The sequence below is a fragment of the Hippocampus guttulatus genome, chromosome 12 (genome assembly GCF_054856545.1).
Source record: "Hippocampus guttulatus isolate MCC_2025c chromosome 12, RoL_Hgut_1.0, whole genome shotgun sequence".
Classification (NCBI taxonomy): domain Eukaryota; kingdom Metazoa; phylum Chordata; class Actinopteri; order Syngnathiformes; family Syngnathidae; genus Hippocampus; species Hippocampus guttulatus.
Window position 1 is genome coordinate 16020649 of NC_141272.1, and position 21225 is coordinate 16041873.

The 21225-nt window shown below is 42.6% G+C and overlaps 2 protein-coding genes across 4 annotated transcripts; both read right to left on the reverse strand.

The window, feature by feature from the left end:
- Window positions 1-119: 119 nt before the first annotated feature.
- Window positions 120-9029, reverse strand: itm2ca (integral membrane protein 2Ca). 3 transcript variants are annotated; one of them, XM_086125620.1, is made up of 7 exons: window positions 8789-9029; window positions 3883-4029; window positions 3552-3740; window positions 2813-2923; window positions 1207-1357; window positions 974-1080; window positions 120-482 (listed from the first exon to the last, which is right to left on the reverse strand). In XM_086125620.1, exons 1-6 carry the CDS (start codon window positions 8879-8881, stop codon window positions 989-991), a joined length of 783 nt encoding a protein of 260 aa, XP_085981746.1. In that variant the 5' UTR covers window positions 8882-9029; the 3' UTR covers window positions 120-482; window positions 974-988. The 3 variants fall into 3 exon arrangements, with proteins under 3 accessions (XP_085981746.1, XP_085981745.1, XP_085981744.1); XM_086125619.1 differs by having other exon boundaries at window positions 120-660; XM_086125618.1 differs by having other exon boundaries at window positions 120-1080; window positions 8789-9028.
- Window positions 9030-10072: 1043 nt separating this feature from the next.
- cab39 (calcium binding protein 39) lies at window positions 10073-19324 on the reverse strand. The gene is made up of 9 exons (XM_086125914.1): window positions 19112-19324; window positions 15943-16098; window positions 15681-15845; window positions 14108-14226; window positions 13760-13928; window positions 12766-12825; window positions 12512-12577; window positions 12246-12389; window positions 10073-12011 (listed from the first exon to the last, which is right to left on the reverse strand). Exons 2-9 carry the CDS (start codon window positions 16054-16056, stop codon window positions 11823-11825), a joined length of 1026 nt encoding a protein of 341 aa, XP_085982040.1. The 5' UTR covers window positions 16057-16098; window positions 19112-19324; the 3' UTR covers window positions 10073-11822.
- Between the last annotated feature and the right edge of the window lie 1901 nt (window positions 19325-21225).

Genomic DNA, 21225 nt, shown 5'->3' on the forward strand with positions numbered 1-21225 from the left:
TCCCCCACCTACTGCCCAAAGACTGCTGGAATTGGCTCCAGCACCCCCGCGGATCAGAAAAAATGGACGGATGATTTCAAATAAACATTTACATCAAGAATATATGGACCACTGACAAAGTCTTTTTAAACTTTATTCACAGACAAGATTTTATAGGCGGGTAATATATACAGGTAAGACGGCTGTATTTACCCAACATCAAAAAATATGCACCCATCCGTTATATTAGGAGTAACATTAGTCCAGTCTTTGAGTCTGGACTAAGGCTTTGTACATCTTACAAAACAGCTTATCAAATAGCTAAAACGCATGCAAGGCAGAAACAGATAGGGTATACTATTAAATGATTCACATATGCATGATTTTCAATAACTTAATTGTATTGAAAAATGATGGGCCCTACATCCAATTATGGCTCTTGACTTCTGGAAGCCATGCCCAGTACTGCCCAGCGATGTCTTGGTTGCACGGTGCCTTCTTCCCTGCAAAGGAAAGACGGGACGAGCCGAAGCAAAAATGCAAACGCAACTAGTTATCAGTAGTTTGATCTTTCCAGTACAGAAATCGAGAAGCGACAAAATGAATGTGGTGAATAGATCAATCTCACCTTCCGTACATCTTACCGTGATACTAACCACACAGATAAGAAGCCCTCCAGAGCTGGAGGGAAAAAAAGGTCACTTTGACAACAAATGGGAGACAGTCATTTCTCCTAACAACAGTAACTATCATTGTACTCCCCAGGGGCCAAAAGACTTGGCTACATGGAAATCCTGTGAGAGAACCTGCAGGTTATTATTGCATCATTTGCTGGTACAAATAATCTGACAGTGGGGGGGGTGGGAATAGGGGCGGTAAATAAGCAGGGGATGGAAAAGAACATTGGTAAAGTGCAACATAATTAAATCCACAGGGTGCTACAGTAGCTGGAGAGGTGACTGGGATGTGCCATTGGTGGCATGCCGTGACACACCTGTGACCATCCTGCTCATATTTCGTCACAGATAACCGTCTCCACCACAAAGGTATTCTCAAAGTGACGGATGCGGTGGCAGTCCTTCGCCTCTCGCTTGGTGATGCCTGTGAGAGAAAAGAGGCCAGAGACATTCGGGTTGAGATCCTGGGCTACACATCTGATCACAATCCAAAACCAAGTCAACGACCTCCAGACAATTTTTTGCGATAGACTCGCTTCAATCGGCTTACCTCTGCGGGAGACACGACGGTTCAAGCGATATGTGTCTTTGCCGTTGCAAAGGCGAGAGATGAAGGGTCCCAGCTGATGCATGTTGTGCACTTTTCCGGTCACCACCATCTCTTCGTGAATGATGTAAGTCTGAGGCAAGTATGTTCCTTTCTACAGGACCACAAAACATAGAGCACATGGGAATAGGTTCCTGACTGACCCACGAAAGGTGAAAATCTGCACACAAAGACCATATGGAGAAAGCAACAACTTTTTTTTTTGGACGAACCCCCCTCCAATTCATTGATTTTAATACATTTAAACTTATTCAAACACACTTTTAAACTAAGCATGACATGTAGAGTGTACATACCACATTGTAGTGTCGGTTTATAGATATGTGACTTTAACAGGGGTGTCTTGTGAGATAAGCAAATTTGCTTCCGAGTGTCTGTGTTTGAGCTGCGGCTAGCTGACAGCAACTGTTGTGTGTTATCGTTCTGCGGTTATAAACGGCTGAAAAGTAAACGCGGGACTGTGACTCTCTTTTGCCATATCCGAGGGCAATACAGGAAGTATACTGGAAAAATTCATTTAAAAAGTGATGTAAAAAAAAATGTTGCTCCGTGTGACAATGAAGGCGACTCCAGAGCACTCCCGACAGTATTCAAGTGCAATAATGTTTGCCCAACCCTCCATCCATCCATCCATCCATTCATCCATCTTCTACAAGCCTATTCCAATTTACTGTTGGCGAAAGAGAAATTAATTGACGGATTGGTCACTAGTCAATCACAAGGCGCATAGGGCTGATTGACAGGGTTGGACTGAACCAGTGTCGTCTCAGAACGCGCCCAGGGTGTGGACTACAGGCCGCACTGGGCCAGACCAGCAGCCGCACAGCAGAAAAAGCCCTTTATTTGTAGTATTTATTGGTTTTTATTGTTTGAGTAATTAAGTTATGGCAGTTGAATTGCATAAACACTTGAAATCATCCACCCATCCATCCATTTTCCGATCCGCTTTATCCTCACAAGGGTCGCGGGCAGTGCTGGAGCCTATCCCAGCCATCTTTGGGGCAGTAGGCGGGGGTCACCCTGAACAGGTTGCCAGCCAATCACAGGGCGCACGGAGACGAACAACCATCCACGCACACACTCACACTTAGGGGCAATTTAGAGTATTCAATCAGCCTGCCATGCATGTTTTTGGAATGTGGGAGGAAACCGGAGTACCCGGAGAAAAACCCACGCAGGCCCGGGGAGAACATGCAAACTCCACACAGGGAGGCCGGAGCTGGAATTGAACCTCTGCGCTTTGAGGTCGACGCGCTAACCACTGGTCCAACTGGCCACCTCACTTGAAATCAATGAATCAAAAAAAAAAAAAATCAATATATAACATGATTCTTATTTCTAAATCGCCCAGCTCTAACGCACATTATATCCGATATGGCTGTGTTTACATGAAAGAACCGTATGCAAAGACACACATCATATTGGACCTAAATAACATCACCTGGGTCCATAGCTGGGCGGGACGACACAATTAAGCAATACATAAATAATGCAAATATTAAACATAACACACCTGGTGATTTGAGCATGGAAACAATAAATGCATTACCTTGACGTTGATGAGCAGCTCCCAAAGGTTGCGCGGGGGCATCACAATGGTGGTGTTGAGCTCGATGACGTAGCACTTGTCCAGGGCAATATCATGGTAAGCGGTCAGTCCCTGCAAAACACAGACGCTTATTGCAGATGAAGATGACACAATAAATAGCTTTAAAAAGATTCTAAAAAATTTCAAGTCATACGTTATTTGAGACATGCTAGCAGCAGGCCTCTGGAAATGTCGAAGAATGTTTACAACTCCGAATTTATTATACAGCGGAAGATACCATTTCAAAGACAGTCATACCTCGTTTTTCGAATGTCTGTTATCGACCAAACCGGATTGCGACCAGAAAATTCTCGATTTTTACGCCTCAGATTACGACCGAAAACTGGTTTTCGACCAAACTGAGCAAACCCGAACACGCCACTCGACTCCTCTCGGCTTCCTTACACGAGGAAGTGACGCTTCCTCGTGTGTCACTTCCCCGTGTAAGCGTTCATTGTGAGCAGACGGTTTTTGAACAGCCTTCTGGAACGGATTATGGTCGAAAACCGAGGTATGACTGTATTTTGGAAACGGTCCAAAATTTGAGGAGCAATGTGGCTCAAAGGAGAAAGTAAAGACGAACAAGATGATAACATCCTGGATCCGCATGAACTAGTCGATACAAAAGGTTCCTTATCGGGTGAAACGTGGATAAACTTTACCGAAGAGTACAAATCAAATACAAAGTACGTTTGCTCACTCTGTGAAAATCGTGGATGATGTCAGCCGGATCACTGCCTCCAAAATGAGGCACGGGCACGGTGATCTTCTCATAGTTGTCGGCCAAGTAGATGCCAACGTTTTCTGCCAATTCCTGTCGTCCACGCAGCGGTGCGTACACAGAGTCCTCGTAAACCACCTTGCAATGGAACAAGTTCTCCTCTGGGGCCTGTTTTCAAGCACACAATGCCAGAAATCACTCTCAAACTTAAATCAAACTTACTCTGACAATTTAAAACAAAAAACATGTTTCACTCTCTGATTTTGAAATGCACATTTTGCAGTAACAATAGACAAATCGGCGGCCTTACGTGAGGTATGAAGTAGTAGCGGTACACATAGATGGAGGAGAGGACCAGACCGGCCATGAAGACAACCAGGCCAAACGTCAGGCAGCACATCCCGTTGAGTGGAGACTTCTTGGGCCGCAAAGGTAGGACTAGCTCATCCTCCTCCTCCTGGGAAACACGCATATTGAAACTGCTACCTTCCATCAAACACTTTCCATCTCACTGAACTTCACTGACACCAGTGGACGACTACCGATGTCGACAAAATGTTCTATACAGTATTTCTAAAAACTGTCAGTTGTTTGTAAGAAAACGTTTGGGGGGTTTTTTTTCCTCTCCTCTACACCCCTCGCGATCGACTCGGGACCAGTCCGCGATCTACTGCGATCGCCGTAAAAGGCACCCTAGTGTAGTACGTCATTGTGCCGAAACAGCGAACTCCGTTGGATGTTGGTGCACTGTGGTTAAAAGCAAAAAGAGGCAGAGAAAGTCCCCTACTAAGCTGCAGTAACAGACATTCCCACAGAGCAAAGCAGGGATAACATAATATAGCATAAATATTTGACAGCTGCACACAGCTCTAGTTTGAAAGTTTGACATTTCCGTAACATTAATGCCAATTTCTTTTCGCCCATCCACACGGTTTCACATTAGGTTAGTATCACGCAAGGAGACTTTCAAGAGATACAATTAGATGGTGTGGTTGAACATTTTACTTTTCAAAAGTATGTTTGATTCTCTTGCATTTTATTTGTCAGTTTTACAGCGAACCTCAACTCGGAGTGGCAAATAACTTGAAGCAAGCACACTCCCCTCTTATTTTGATAACTGTGTAAGTGAAAGTCGTCTTTGTTTTATTTACTTAAAGCGATGTTCTGCGAGTCTCCGAAATTTACTGTTAGGATTAATTTAACAGTTATTGTAGATTGCTTTGGGCTACAGTTACTGTACACTGCGAGAAGTGTTTGAAATATTACACTCTATGTAGGCAACTACTAACTTTTAGTAAAAATGCTTTTTTTTCGACGTTTCTAATACAGTAGAACTAATTTTGCAAGGATCAGAGGAAATGATGAGAGTACTTGGCTAAGAGTGACTCAAGATGAGACGCGATGGTGTGACTCCAGCATTGACGCCTCCAGTCTCACAGCCCATCTGCGAGCACCAGTTGCATCCATCTTTTTTCTTTTTTTTTGGCGGGGTGTCACTATGTAGTCGAGCTGTCCACGAGTCGGTGATGAGCCCAATAGAGAAGTGAACTGGCCGTTAAAAACGAAACGCTGAATCTGAATTTTTGAAAGAACGGGGCACAGTGGATTCTCAATGAGGAATATTTGGGCGGCAACAGTCACGTCTCAGTATGAGCGACGTATCGTAGCCTTGTAGAATGAATCAAGCCAAGTAGCGAGTGAGCAATAAACTCTAATGAGAACAAAAAGGGTTACTGTTGCCCGTAAGTATGCCAAAACAGCCATGCTAACAAACTGGTGCGTGGTTTCCAGTGGCCGTTTCGCAATCTGAAGAGTGCAGAGTAGTGCGTCATGAACTCGGCAAGTACAGACTCCCTAAAAATGTGTGCGAGATTGCTCTAAGAATGCAAGTCTCTTTGTAAATTGAAACAGCTGTGTACTTATCTTCCTTCTGTAACTGATGTATTTCCCTAATAGCAGCCCAAAATACACCTTGGGATGTTTTCTTAGCCAAACTTTCACAAGTAATTCAACCGACGCTTGCCTGTTTTAAGCGAGCTGACAAGAACGTCTTGTCCGTGTGTTCCGAGTTTATTTGTACTTTCAATTGGAAAAGTATTTGGGCCGCAACTGATAACGTTTCACAGGGTCACAACACCTTTGTTTAGTCGTCATTGGTCGCTCACGCCACCCTAGAAAGGGAAAGGAAATACGAAAATGGCACTAGCTAACAACAGGTGCAAAGCAAGCGGATGGACTTAAAATTGTTCCAAAAGAATACCATTGGTTCTGCCGTTGGCCAGTGTATGGCGAGGGATCCCAGGGGTGAAAGTACATTATTTTAAACTCTGGATTATGAATTGGGGGTTCTTAGGCTAACGTGCCTGTTTGCACTGATGTTCGAGCTTTCGAAAACGCCGGCATCATTTCTGAGGTGCAGCACAGAAACGAGACTGACTCAGACAATGACATGGGGGAACTTGCCGTGTTTCATTGTGAACTTCCCCAGCTGTTCATGAAAATACGATACTCCATTTAACATTACGATAACATTTTATTCCCCATTTTTGGGACACGTTTTTCTGCAAAAGTACAAATACTGTAGTAACCCATACTGTAGTAACCCATTTGAGTTGATTCAGGACGCGCTTGTTAAAAGGTAAATGAATGACAAATGCAGCTTTTGGGTCGGAGTCCAAGCTCTACGATGTTTGTTTGTTTGTTTATTGAACATAAAACATATATACAGTAATAATTTGACAGAAAATAAGGGAGATAAAAAAAAGTAAAAAGAAAGAAATCAATCTTCATTCAACACAGTTATTATGTTCAAGGGAGTAGGAAGAAGTAAAAAACGTATCTAGTCCTACCCCGTTATGTGATTATATCTAATAAATCATTTTTATATCAATCAGAAAAGAAAAAAGTAAGAAGAAAGAAGTCTCCATTAAGGCTCATACTTTACCCTTAACAGTGATATTTTTACAACTTTTGGTTTGTATCGGGATTATATACTTCCACACCCTGACACTCTTGTCAATTTTCTCTTGTATTCATAATGGATATTTATATACCTTTCTCTATTTATCAACTTAGTTCTGATTTATCATTGTATTTAATGTTTTGAATTTATCATTTTAACTCTGATTGATGTAGGTTGTTTGTACTATTTTTTTGAACTCAGCAAGCGATTTACTCATTTTCAGGTCCGTTTCGAGATTATTCCACAGATTAACACCTTTGATAGATACACTTCTTTGCTTGATGTTTGTTCTTGTTTTGAGTTTTTTGAATAAGTTGGTACCTCTTAAATCATAGCTGCTTTCTCGAATTTCGAAAAACTTCTGAATGTTTTGGCAGAGCAGGTTACTGTCTGCTTTGTACATTAATTGGGCGATTTTAAAGTCAACCAGGTCATAAAATTTCATCGTATTTAATTTGATAAATAGTGGATTTGTGGGTTCCGTATATTTTGATCTATTAATAATTCGAATTGCTTTTTTTTGTAGGTTGAGAATAGGGAGTGTGTTTGTTTTGCAGGCATTTCCCCATACTTCCACACAGTAGGTCATATATGGTAATAATAATGAAGTGTATAATGTGTAAAAAGATCTCTTATTTAGCACTTCCTTGGTTTTGTAGAGGATCCCTACGGTTTTGGCTATTTTTCTTTTTACGTTATCGATATGTGGCTTCCAACATAGTTTTGAGTCTATTACTAATCCGAGAAACTTGGTTTCATACGCTCTTTCTATCTCAATTGAGTTTACCATAATTTTAGCTTGGTGTTTGATTGGTCTTGTGCCAAAAACAATTAACTTCGATTTTTTCAGGTTAAGTGACAATTTATTTCTGTCGAACCAGTTTTTTAATTTGTTTAATTCGTTTTCTACGGTTGTCAGGAGCTGTTTCAGATTTATTCCAGAACAGTAGAAAGTTTTATCATCAGCAAATGGGACACATTTAAATTGTTTTGAGACCTTGCAGATATCATTTATATATAAGATGAATAGTTTTGTACCAAGCACTGACCCCTGAGGAACTCCGTGAGTGATTTTCAGTTGATTCGTTTTTTTATTGTTGAGTTGCACGTACTGACTGACTGAACTTTTTATCCATTTATAAGCTACACCTCTAATGCCATATCTTTCTAGTTTTTTCAATAATATACTGTGATCTATTGTAGTAGCCACCAACTCTTTTGCACTAATGTCTCAGAACTAACACTGACAAGACAGCTAAATACATCTCTAAAAATAATTTCCCAAATCGTAAAACCAGGTAAAATGCGCATAATCTTTATTTTAATTTTTTTAATAAACAACGAATACAAACATTTAACTGGTTTTGTTACTCTGTTTTCTTGTCAAGACTCGAGTTGAGTTTGCGTAAGCCTTTGACAAGTTGTCCAGCGCTCCCTACGTGTAATTTCCCGAATGTTATGACACTGAACGGGAACATTTGCGGAAATTACATGGGCGCGTGAGGACAAGGACACAACGGTGCATGTGTGAACACATTCTGTTCCAAGCAGCTCTTTGTGTTCTCTCATCCCACACTATCCGGAGGCTTTTATTTCACACCGGCTGAAAGCGTGACGCACCACGAAACCTGTGTCTCCCCCGCTTGTCTCGCGAAAGCACATTTCCGAGTCAGGAATGCACACAAAGCGCTACAGTTTCTCAATATTCGTCACCTTGCTATTTAGGGATTCTACCATACGCATCGTGAGCTGATGACTGCACCGCTCACTCTCCTGTGAACATTTTAATACGATCCCGCAGGCAGCCTCATCTGCCATTTTGTCATCAAAACCTGGTGTATTTCTCCTATCCTGCAGAAGCTAATGGGGTGCGATTCCATGTACATTTTGGGGTAAATTCTCGCAAATCGCGACAGACTTCAACACACAGATATATACATAGACTGCAATATCGCTACACAGTACTGGCTTTGCGTCTTGTCCTCTGCATAAGAATCTACCGCGGATGGGTTTACACTAAATTCAATCGAGGCTAAAATGAACTGAACGCATTGTAAGAGGAAGCCATCACAGCCCAGGCTGGTTTTGTAGTTAAACAAATGGCGATACTGTGACATGTCAAGCTTCACATTGGCGTCCATGTACACGACGCACAGTCACCCCCGGGTTATAAGAAAACAACAAGCAACATTCATAACAACAGAAGAGATACGATTCAAAACAAAACAAATAACCAAAAGGAAACTAAACTCACCATCGGGTGGGGAATGAGGATTTCCGTCTTGTCGCCATTATTCTGTTTATCTTCTTTCTGCCCCGCGACAGGCTGGAAAGTGATCTTCACCATGTTTCGGTGTGTTTTGGGTCAAGTGTGTGTGCCTGCTCTACAGATCGTGTCGAATAACTGCTCACAAACAAAACCTTCACCTTTCAGACGGGCCACGTTCTCGCCGCTAAACTGCTTTCTGTTTGTTGCTCTCTACCGGAAGTGGGCTGCTTCCTCCCCCCCTTATCCTTCATTCTTAAAGGGCCCTTGACAAGGGCACTGTTCTCGTTCTTTGTCCCACAGTACGGTTTGTGATCACATTTCAATCATCACAGGAACCGACAACATCCATTTTTTTCACAGCTTAATCCAACCCGCTACCACACGGAGTGGTTTCTTGATTAATAATCTCTCTGCACACGGATTCCCGCTATTTGCTGGCCAGCCCGGCGGTCGCTTTCTGCCACGAATAGCAGGGACACACTTTATAGTTTGAAATTGTAACATCACTATTGGCCACTAGATGGCCGATATGGCTTCGATGCACTTCTACCGGGTCTTATTACAGTACTTTCCTCTACTGTGCTGAATGCAAACTCTCAGGATTGCACCTGCAAATTTTCTCAAATTGAATTACCGGTAGGAATGGAATTGTAAATCTGCAGAAATGAAAGCATTTAGCTTTAAAAAAAAATTTAAATCGTTGAGGAAAAAAAATAGCCCTTTGTTATCCCAAAACCAGTGCCGTTTTGGTGGACACTACACCACCCTAAGAATTCAATCCAAGTATTTTCATAATGATGTTGCATTTCAAAATGCTACACTTCTGAAATCTGTCATTTCAATATAACCCAGGTTAAAAACAAATACATAAAAACTACTTTAGAGCCTCAACTCTAGTTTAAAACAGCTGACCTCAATTTGAAACTCTACCCTCTGGAACTACACTTTGACCATTGTGTCCACTTTCACATTGTAATACGGTCCAATACAACGTCAGCAGAAGTCTATCACTAAAGTACACCAACGCAATCGGAGTCATAATTACATAACTGCATTTGCATGCTTAACACCTCTAGAACAAAAACATAAAACAAATGAAATATATTAAGTGCAGTTTGGCGGTAACTGTGCATATGCATAGTTGTGTCAATTGGGAATGCTGAAGTACCATCTTGGCGCTCGACATAGCATAAGAATGAAATGCTCATATTTATATCTTGACTGCATGAACACCCCCACCTAAAAAAAACAAAACAAAACCCAGCATCATTTAATTTCAAACGTTTTTTCTTTATTCTTATTCGGCTCAGGACTTTGACACTTCCGAAAGCACCCAAACGTTTTTCGCAGAAATTGGTGTCAAAAGCTGCATACAAGCTGAGTTCAACGTGATATTTCAAGGCTGTTAAAGAATCAACTCCAGTACAACGCCGTTAGAAGAGCATCATGCACAGCCAGTGTAGGAACATGCATGCTCAATGTGCATGGAGGGGCCGGGCTCTGAGCAGTGCTGTTGCCTGCACTCCAGGTATTTATTATTACCTGTTTGAACTATAAATAGTTTCCAGAATGTGGACTATCGTCGTCAACTCACTGCAATTCTGTTCATAGGTCTGCCAAAGTACCATGAGGACAAACCGTCACACCCAGTGTCCTAGCCACAACTGCTTAACACTCATAATTGTACTGGATTTATCCAGCCATTTAAAAAAAAAAAAAAAATCTTTACAGGAAATAGGAAAGCTACCAAGGTCCTGCTGAGTTTACCACAGACGCACTTCCCAAGAAACGCGCCAATAGCTCAGAATGAAGCGGGAAATACAAAAATCACTGCTATTGAGAAGTGGGGATCTCCTGGGGTCCTCACCTCCAATTTCCAGTGAGTTACTAAGCAGGCGATTGGCTTGTAATTCAAGCTCCACTGATCTCAACCTTCCTTTTCCTATCCAGGATCACTCCTGCTAGAGCCACCCAACCAGCAATGATATTAATACTTCCACGTTCCCTCTTTGTACATTATATCAATGTCGGGTAGCAACCTGGGAGCTGCCCTTTAGGTGACATACAAGAAACCCAGCAACCATTTCAGAAGTAAAATGAAATGTAAAAACAATTGACACCAGTCTTGCTTTGGGTTTAGGTAGTCATTTAAATACCATGAACGTTATGTTTGAGGTAAAGACCAATATTATATTCCTATGTTAAGGTTAAACAAAATCTACATGTCAAAAAAAAAAGGCATATGTACATGTTCTCCCCGTTCAAGAAAAGAATACAGAGAGGACTTTTGGGCGTTCAAAAGTGACATCTCTCTTCCTTCGCCCCGAGTATTTTCCGTGCTGGGTCATTTAACACAGCACACAGTAGGTCAAGACTAGCGGGTGGCCTGGCATTTGGGAGCTCACCCCACACATCGCGTTGTATGAAGGCATTGACGCATGTGCATGTCAGTCTGACCACTGAGCATGGCGGCCACTCTGGCCGGGCCACGGCGGCGCCGCCAACAGGTGCAGACGGACCATCTGTCAGCTTCCGAGGCATGCAGAAAACAACCATGTTTCTCGTACCGCTTCCGTCACAAAGGTCGGAGGCCATCATCTTGCAGGATGTGCGTATGAAGCTGGAGGCGTTACACCTGTAATGAGTCTTCGGTAGGTTTGAAATCTTGACTTCCTATGTGCGTCTCAAGTTATGGTTCAATGATTTTTGTTTACGATGGACTCGTGTGTTATTGGACCATATGTGGTTCAAGGTGCATGAAAGCAGCAGCATCTACTGTTTTCTTTTGAACAAAGACTCTGGGATGAAACCCCTCCCCAAAATGTTCACTTAATGGGCTGGCAACTTCCCAACAACTTGAAATGCGTATGTTTTTTTTTTGTTGTTGTTGTTTTTAAGTTTGCTTCCGAATTTTTTTTTCAGAAAGCAGAACAGCAGTAGCTGATGGGTCCATTAGGCAGGTGTTAAGCGGTCAAGACATGATGGCCCCGCCCCCCTCATTGTCCTTGGCAACCCTGCCTCAAGCCTCCTGCGGGGCAGGCCTCTTGAGGTCCCGGATTTGTTTGACCAGGTAGGTCTTTTCATCATTGAACTGTTCATCTTCCGTTCTGTCGTTCTGGAACTTGCTGAGGAACTCGATGAGCTTGGCCTGGTTTTTCAATAAGATGTCCAGGATGGGCTGAGTCTTATTCGGGTTGGCCACAAACACCTGACACGAGAAGCAGAGAAGCACATGTTCAAATGTGGGCCAAGTGTGTCTCATATGGAACACACGTGCTGTATGTAAGGGTGGAGGGATTGGTCCTTTTTTTTTTTAAAGAAAAACATTTAAGAAAATAATTGTTCTTTAATGTACTGTGTTGCAAATTATTTCCTACGAGATTGTGACATAGTGGACATAAGATGGTGTTGCCTGTGCGAGTGGTTTTTCGTTTCCTTTTACCTTAAAAACGTGGAACGCCTCAAATTGAATGTTGCGGCTCTTGTCACGTAGCAAATTCATCATGAGTTTCAGATTTTCGGGCTTGCTGATGTACTTCGTCATGATGCTGAAGTTGTGCCGGTCAAGGAGCAACTCTCCCAGTAACTGTTACGTCGAGAGTGACAAAACGGACGACAGTCCATCACACAAACAATGGGAATGGTTCGCCACTAGATGGTGCTCACGGGGGGATTCTTGACACGTTTACAAATGCTCCGCGCTCTTACCTTGAGGGACTGCCTTTTTGTCACATAGTTTTCAGAGTGGAGTAACTTCTCGTATTCACTAAAGAACTACAGAGAAAAGAAACAGAACACAAGCCGATGATCTCACTGGGAACAGTTTCACCCAAAAATGGCTTAACACAGCCCTAACAGAAATACTGTACAGTATGTCTGATAAAAAAAATGTTCCAAGAATTCAAAATTGAGCATTAAAAGCACATCAACCTCAACATCAACAACATACCCTGCGCACTTACTCTGTCATAATGTTGCTCCAGAAACTCTGCGCTCAGTAGCTTGTGTCTTGTAAGGAGGTCCTACAATCAAATTCACAGCAAATTTAGACTTGGTCATGGCAATGTCTGCTCCCATATTCTCTGACCGGACAGGTAGAACAAAAACACCAAAGAACAGATAAGAATTAAATATCCAGACTCAAGAACCCTGAATTGGAAAGTATATTTTTTTAAGTTACAGTACGATAGTTGTACGAGTGAAAAGACCAGTAAATGGACAGACAGATTTTCTCATGCTTTCCAAATACGTGTGAATAAAAATACAATTTGAGCGCATAGCTGCTCTACCCAAAAGTGATGCTCATGGTCCCATTAAAATGATGTCACCTCACAAAAAAAAAAGTACAGTCATGCCTCAGTTTTCGACCATAATCCGTTCCAGAAGGCTGTTCGAAAACCGAAACCACGCTCTTTAAAAAAAAAAAAATCTTTATGGAACACATCTGTTCACCATGGAACGCTAAACGAGGAAGCGTCACTTCCTCGTCTACCCGAGGAAGCGTCACTTCCTCGTCTACCCGAGGAAGCGCCACTTCCTCGTGTAAGGAAGGCGAGAGGAGTCAAGTGACGCATTCAAGAGCGCTCAGTTTGTTTGAGAACCGAAATTCAGTCGTCATCCGAAGCATAAAAAACTCAAAATTTTTGGTCGAAAACCGATTTGGTCGAGAACAGAGACCTTCGAAAACCGAGGTTTAACTGTATCTAAATAAGTGTATAAATGGCACACAATAATGTTAACTGACAATTGAAAAAAATTGACCTTGAAATGCAAGACTGCTAAAATCACGAATGCCTCTATCGTAGCTAACACTTTGGCCTTCAAATGGCGTTCCCATTGACTCTCCGTCAATGGGACAATCTTCAATAACTCAAAATTACTTCATGTAGAAAAACATGAGGACACGATAAGATAGATGCCTGTCGCGTGTGCGGTATCACAATACAGTCTCCTTACTTTGAAAGTGGCGAAAGCGTCTGAGGCAATGTCAAATGTGGACATCTCCACGTATCGGAAAAAGTCATAAAACTGCTCCGACCACAGTGTGATTTTGGCGAGGGGTTCATGTCGGATGCACTCCCTCAACATGATTCCACAGTTTAGGGCAATCTCCGGACACTCGTACCTGCACAGCACAACAACAGGTCCACTGAACAACTATAGTATAAAGCCCAAACACAAACACACACAGCACAGTATCATTGCACATGTGTGACTGGAACAAGAATGATATGAGGCATAAAATTGAGCTGGTCAATTATCAGCCCAACACCTACTTCAAGATGCAAAAAAATGTTTCCTTACCCTTTTAGTAACATGAAGAGTATATTCTGCTGGGTACAGAGGTACTCCACCGTCGGTGTCCGAGTGCCAATCTGACGTCTCAAGATGTTGTTGAAGATCTGAGCTACATCTTTCTTGCCCTGTGTGTGAAACAACAAAGACGTGAATGTCTGATCAAAACAACCGCACAATGAAGACACACTTCCATAACACATTTCCTAAACTAACAACCCAGTCTGGTAAAAATACAAAAAATTACGATGTCATGGCCACACACTTCCTTATTTGTAGAATTGGGTGAGATGATGATATATATCGTAAAGACGATAGTAAAGATTCTATGGTGTCACGTTTCTACAACCGTGTCTATCGTCATCTGTCATTTGCAGCAAACTGCATCTTATAAGCAGAGGTGGGCATCGCCAGTCCGGTGAGTCTCTCAGTATTTCAAGCCGGCCCAGTCGTCTGCGACAGCCAAACGGCGTCAAGAACAGACTTACCGGTTCTGCGTAACACGCGGGTGGCGCACACCCGACACAGCCAAATACAGGGGGAAAAAAACAACAACAACCAAAACAAAAACTGTGCTGTATACCTTTTTCAGTCCCACCTACCTCAATGACAGACATGTGTCATATTGACTTGCTTTAATTTTTTTTTTTTTTTAGGGACCAGAGACATCAATGTTAAAATGAGAGCAGAAATGCAAGTTCTTTATGCGTTAGTTCGGTACAGGAGTCGGAATCTTGTCTACCTGCGCGCAGCCGAGAAACTTCTGGTGCTTGCTCGGTGTCGCCGCAGTTCGCATTAAAACAGCTCCATGTGTACCGTTTCCAAATTATTGAGTACGTCACAAGATCAACTTCGTCATGTACGGGGTCAAGTCCCATCACACCACCATTCTTCCAAGGTGGATTTTTTTTTCTTTTACTAGCGTTTATTTATCTGTTTCCACTCTTTGAATCCGGTCACTATTTTGCAGAGAAGAGGCAGTTTTGTAACTCCACCCCTAATTTTCACCAGTACTGCACAATACTGATATTTCTGGTTCAGTGAAGCTCAAACTGTTATTCTTCTCAATGGTGCAAATATGAGGAAGAATGATTGAACTTGAAGTGAAGAGATACCGCTGATATCATGTTGGGGATCCAAAGTACTGTATTTCTACTTTGAATGTGATCAAACTAAAAGTATAAGATAAGAAAAAGATAAGAAAAACCTTTATTAGTCTCGCAATGGAGAAATTCCCAATTCACAGCAGCAAAGTTATGAAAGGAAGAAGTAGAACAACAAAATATAGGAGCTGCTGGAAAGGCAGCCACATTTTGAAGTCAAAATAACAAAAATAACACAACACAACACATAGGACACAGACAGTCGTGCAATCTTCACCACTTTTCTGCATACACTTTGTTGTCTGCGTTCTACGAAAAAATAAATCTATATGGCGGCTGATTGATCCTAAATATCCCGTGGGCGTCACCCGGGTGGGATAGAATACATTTTGGCCCCCTTTATGTCTGATACATGGTCATTTTCTCAAAGATGGGTACTTTGGTATTTTGCTTTGTCTTCTTCGTCAATAAGCTTTTACCTCAAAGTCAATGAGCTGCAGGTCGGCTATCAGCGTGCTGAGCAAACCGCTGTTGTAAAGCTCCTGAGCCAGTTGGGCCACTGCTTCCGTCTGGGGCTCTTTCTCATTAGTCCCGTACAGGATTTCCTTCATGGCCACCAGGCTCTTCGACACCTCTTCCGTGGCCTGATGAAGTAGACACACGTGAATGCTGAATTCATTCCGACATGATCCAAGAAAGTACTGTCTCAGCCCAAGAGCAATTTTGTGAGATTCAGCCTACCTTCTCGGCCTTTTTGTCAGAGATGTCATGCTTTTCAAGCACTGTCATGCTGTCCTTTAGGTTCTTGACGATGTCCGTCGGCGACTTGTGGGACTTGCCAAAGGGGAACGGCATGGCGGTGGGTTACCACGACAAATTGGGCAGCGCGCAGTCCACCTGAGTTATCAAATATAAGGATGGAAGAGGAATTGCAATTTATACGGCGTGAAAGTAGCATTCTGCCCGTGACAACGAGTTCCAACAAGTTCAAGATAATTACAAAACCGTGTGTCAGTCAATGAAAGGATGATACACAAGAGGTGACTCTCTCAAATGATTCCATGCAGACGTGACAGCGGACATGTTAGCACGGAGGCTGACAAAAAATGATAACAGTAGATCAAGAACACGATGTAGGGCTCCAAATCAGTAAGTATGTACAAACCGAAGAACATCAGCATACCATGTGTACACCATTTTAAATACAGCTCTTGCTTCATAATGAAAGTGTGTCGAAAGTTGTGGCCGGCAACAGCCTTTATTCATCGGATTCGACGGCATATTGAAACAGCTTTTCCTGAAGGCACATCGAAAATCAGCATTGTTCCCGCGATTTCCAAAAAGCTGCATCAAGTGTCAAGGAAGGGGCAAAAACAAGCAGTGTTGGAGTTCTAAACTCCTCCTTGATCCCGAATACTAGTTCAATCTTGTCAGGGCGATTTCAAGAAATACTTGTGTTGACATAAGCGATACAGCTGTGCGCAAGCCCTCCCACCCATTTTAAGAAATGCATAAGCTAAACATAGAAAAAGGTTGCTGCAGCTGACCTGGTCACGCAATCTGAAGCCTAGAAATGAAACTGTCATTACAATTGTAGTGACCCAAATTATCATGGTTATCCATACTATCGACATATTGGTTTGAGAAATTTGAAAACAGACTAAACGAAAACCATAAACTATGCACACCTAAAAATGCCGTTACGGGGTCTCCCGAAAAGTGATCATTTTGAACGTACGAAGCGATAAACACGTGCTACTACAACAGACACACGATAATCTTTTCAGCGTGATAAGAAAAAATAATTTCAAGATGGATTTTGACTTGATAATAATCACTGACTGTAATTAATAATTTCAAGTTGGCCACTTACACGCTGTTGTTAGCCATTCCTGGCTCCAGACCCTCAAGTCAACTATCCACAAGACAACATGAATGTTTCGAATTTTTCATCAACCGTGCATGTGATAAGAACCACATCAATGTAAACAGACTCACAATTTATTTTAATCTAACACAATGGGAACATATTCAATGAAAACAATTACAATTCTCAGTCCTGTTAATTGTGTCAATATCTGTGTTCCAAGTAACAACAACCAGCTGTTGACAACCTTATCTCACTGCTGCTAGTTAACTTGAGCTGCAAAACAAGGTCTCTTATCTACACGAGCCCCTGACCCACCCAGTTACTTTCGACTCGCTCCAGACAAACATTTTCAGCAGATGACAACCCATATCTTTGTTGTCATTTTAAAAAGAGCCTCTTGGGTGGCCATAAGAGATAATCCCAGGCTCAGTGAAAAGTAAGATAACAACAACCAATATGAAGTTTGCGTCACACGGCATGACTCATAGCAGTCTCATGGTCTATGTCACTCTCACGGAGAATCACCGGAACTAGAAATTTGTGGTTCTGGATGACCATACTGAATCTCCCGCTCGTTCATGAGTCCGTATGTGTATGTAGCATAAAATATGTTTATTAACAATATGGACAACGACCCCCCCAACACACACACACGTTTTGCACACATTCATATTCATATTTACACACACAGCTAGCATGAGAAGGTTGCTTAATATTACATCTTTAATCATCTGGAAACACCTCAAGTTTGCCAGGTGGCCAAATCCGTCTTTCACCCCGACTAATGCTTGTTAACATATCCCGCAGGCAGCCTTTCTGCTCCTGACCTGCTTCAGTATCAGTGACGCAAATAGGAAGGCATCACATATGGCAGGTTCCATCAGCTGCTGCTGCAATGACTGCGCCTGGCATGTTGGGAGTCAAAACTCAAAACTATTCACATGAGGAAAAACATTTCTAATAGGAATACAATAAGACAAAGTGTTGGACATGAAAGATCAGACCAACAATGCAAAGGAGTGAACAGTGCTGCACACCTGAACTGCTGTGGGATCTAACACATGAGGCGTCGCAAATTGTCTGAGCTGTACTGATTTAAACAATAGTTTGACTTTCGTTTGCTTTTGTGTATTACTGCACTACATCATAATAGAGATATTAACATTTGAAAAAATGAGGTAGCACACTATTGAAACAACCCTGTAAGGTGCGTCGCAGTCCTCCAAACAACGTTGGAGTACATCCAATGTGATCAATTAGTCGTACTCCAATTTATTATGAAGGTCATTTACTTGCTGAAAACGTTGATAAAAAACAAGGGGGGGGGGGGGATCATAACTGAAAGCTAACGGCCCATTTAGCAGTTGGTAACATGACGCTGAGTACCTCCCATTTGTGTTCAAGCATGCCTGCTTTGTGATGAGCTATAGCCTGCCAACTTTGCGCCAGCCTGGCACAACGCTCATTTATTCGTTGCGTGGCAAACACAGACACTCCGTAGAACATGTGTGTCTCATAGTGCTACGAGTACCGATTTGGCAACAAAATGGGAATCTCTTTGCGAGGCAATGCGGCCTATTACGCTTCAATCACTGCTCTCCAAACCGCTGGTTTAGGAGTGGAGACGTGTGCGTTCGTTGCAGCGTGTTGTCGGGGGCTGTGACAGACCCCCCGATTCCAAAACATATTAGCTCCTTTATTCTTTTGGAGTGTAGAAAGATCAACGGCTGTTCAAATACGTAGTTGGATAGTAATTCCGCACTGTAAGTCAACAATAAAACGGTGGTTGATCGTGGTAGCTTAGCATGGTCAGGCCTGGCAAAGGCTGATCGCGACAGCTTGCACAATCAAGCCCGTGCTTGACATCAACAACAGCATGCTAAAGATGTGCTACAACACTCACGACGTCATCAAGGCAAATGTCAGCAATGCTCAAACGTTTATAAAGGGATAATACCTTTTGGGGCTTCAACCGTTCAATTAGGCAGTCGCACAACATAATCTCCAAAAAGTGGGAACACTGGAAATGCAGCAGATTACCTCGTGAACGGCGTTTTCACTCGTTTCCCCCAATTCGTCACGTCGGTTAAAGGCAACGCAGGTCTAACTAAGAACAAAAAGCGCTTTGTTTTCCTGCGTCGTCTCCCCGCTTGTTCGTACTGTAGATAGTTGTTAATGTGGAGCCACAGTTCGCCAGATCCCCTCGGTCGCTGTTATCTGGCTGCGAACATGAGCAGAAGCGCCACTGTCACCGTCCCGCGTCTCTTGCGCCCCCTCTGGGCGTCTGATCAGGTGCAGTCGTTGCGGTTAGACGTCCGCTAGGGAGCGCGCTTAACCCGTCATCAAGTCGCCGCGGCCTATTTTAGGGGTGCTGGAGCCCGACTAAATGATTTTCTTGCTTAACCTCCTGACGACTATTAGTTCAAATTTGTCCTCTGTAGAGGACATTTGTGAACCTAAATATCTCCCACCCAGTGCATCCAATCGCATTAACTCATTTTGTGCTCTAAAGAGGACATTCAGTGCTTTGCAATGATACCAAATTTGAAGGGGGTGGGGCTTTGTTACTTTGACTTCTCAATAGAAGAAAATGGCTTCCCTCAGTGCAAGCACTTTTTATGGGAAGAGGAAAAGTAATACTTTGTATCAAACACATTTTGTCTTGAAATGCTGTTGGCATTTTATTTATAAGACTCTTATGTACACGTTAAAGTGTTGTTTTAAGTGTATTTGAGCCTAGTATTAAAGTGTTTAAAAAATGTCCTCTGTTGTGGAATTTCCAAAATTTCTTTTGGAGTAGTCCAATTACTTCACATAGATTGGGGAATTTCAAAATAAATGTGATTGGACAACATATTTTTTTTCCTGGTAGCCAGGAGGATATTTATTTATCCAACCATCCATTTTCTAATCCGCGTATCTATTTATTTTTTATTAAAACATGAAACAGTTCCATAAAGTGCCAAGAAAAATATTTGTCAAAAATCATCACCTAACTTATTATCCACCCGCCCATCAATCTTCTGATCCACTTATCCTCACAAAGTCCGCAGGGTGTGCTGGAGCCCATCCCAGGAATCTTCGCGTAGTATGCAAGGTACACCCTGAACCAATCAGAGGGCACACAGAGACAAACAATCATTTGCTCTCACAATCACACCGAGGAACAATTTCGAGTGATCCATTAACCTGCCACGAATGTTTTTGGAATGTGGGATGAAACCGGAGTACCCGGAGAAAACCCACGCAGGCACAGGGAGAACATGCAAACTCCACGCAGGAAGGACGAGGCATTGAACCCTGCACCTTTGCACCGTGAAGTCGACATGCTAACCACTTGATGACCGTCGTCGCAATTTTAAATATGATCAGAAATCTGTGGTTTTCCCGCTTCAGGACGGCCCTTTTTCTGTGTGATTATTCAACATATTCTGCTTAAATATATTGAGCATGTCCTTCTGATTAAAGATTCAGTCCATGTTTTCTCGTGACGTCACTGGGATTCAAGACTCTTGGACATTGCTTCTCAATTGTTGCCAACATGGGGACCTGCAGTTTTCTTTTGTCACAAAGTCATGACCCATTTGACTAGATGCTAACAGCAATTAAGAAAACATAATAGCTACACATACAGTACATAGACTACATGTCCAAAAGTGCCTGTCAGAGCACCTTACGACACTGATGATGACCATGTCAAGGGCAAACACAAAATGTATTCTTAACATTGTGACAGTTACAACCAAATGTTGTATGTCTGAATTGTTGTAACTGAGACCCTTCAAATTTTTACTACCGGTTCACAACCCACCCAAAACGTGACCCACTTTGGGGTCCCGACCCACCACTTGAGAGTCACTGCTCTTGGACACACCCCCTTCACCCACCACATCACTCCAGTCTTTCAACAACTCCACTGGCTCCTTGTCTGTTATACCGCATTCAATACGAAATACTGTTTTGCACCTTCAAGGCCATGAATAACCTTGCTCTGCCATGTCTCTCCTCCTTCACATTGCGACACTCTCTCGTTCTGTCAGATCTTCGTCCTCTCTCCACCTCTCCGTTCATTCTTCCAATCTGACCATCGTCAAGGACAGAGCCTTCAGTCACTCTGCACAGAGAAAACTCACGCAGGCACATGCAAGAACAAA

Coding starts and splice junctions, on each gene's coding strand:
- itm2ca (XM_086125620.1), bottom strand. CDS start 8,881: ATGGTGAAGATCACTTTCCAGCCTGTCGCGGGGCAGAAAGAAGATAAA. Junction 3,741..3,882: donor GCTACTACTTCATACCTCAC/GTAAGGCCGCCG, acceptor GCTTGAAAACAG/GCCCCAGAGGAGAACTTGTT. Junction 1,081..1,206: donor CCGTCGTGTCTCCCGCAGAG/GTAAGCCGATTG, acceptor TTTCTCTCACAG/GCATCACCAAGCGAGAGGCG.
- cab39 (XM_086125914.1), bottom strand. CDS start 16,056: ATGCCGTTCCCCTTTGGCAAGTCCCACAAGTCGCCGACGGACATCGTC. Junction 12,826..13,759: donor ACGCTTTCGCCACTTTCAAA/GTAAGGAGACTG, acceptor ATTTGATTGTAG/GACCTCCTTACAAGACACAA. Junction 12,012..12,245: donor AGGCGTTCCACGTTTTTAAG/GTAAAAGGAAAC, acceptor TTCTCGTGTCAG/GTGTTTGTGGCCAACCCGAA.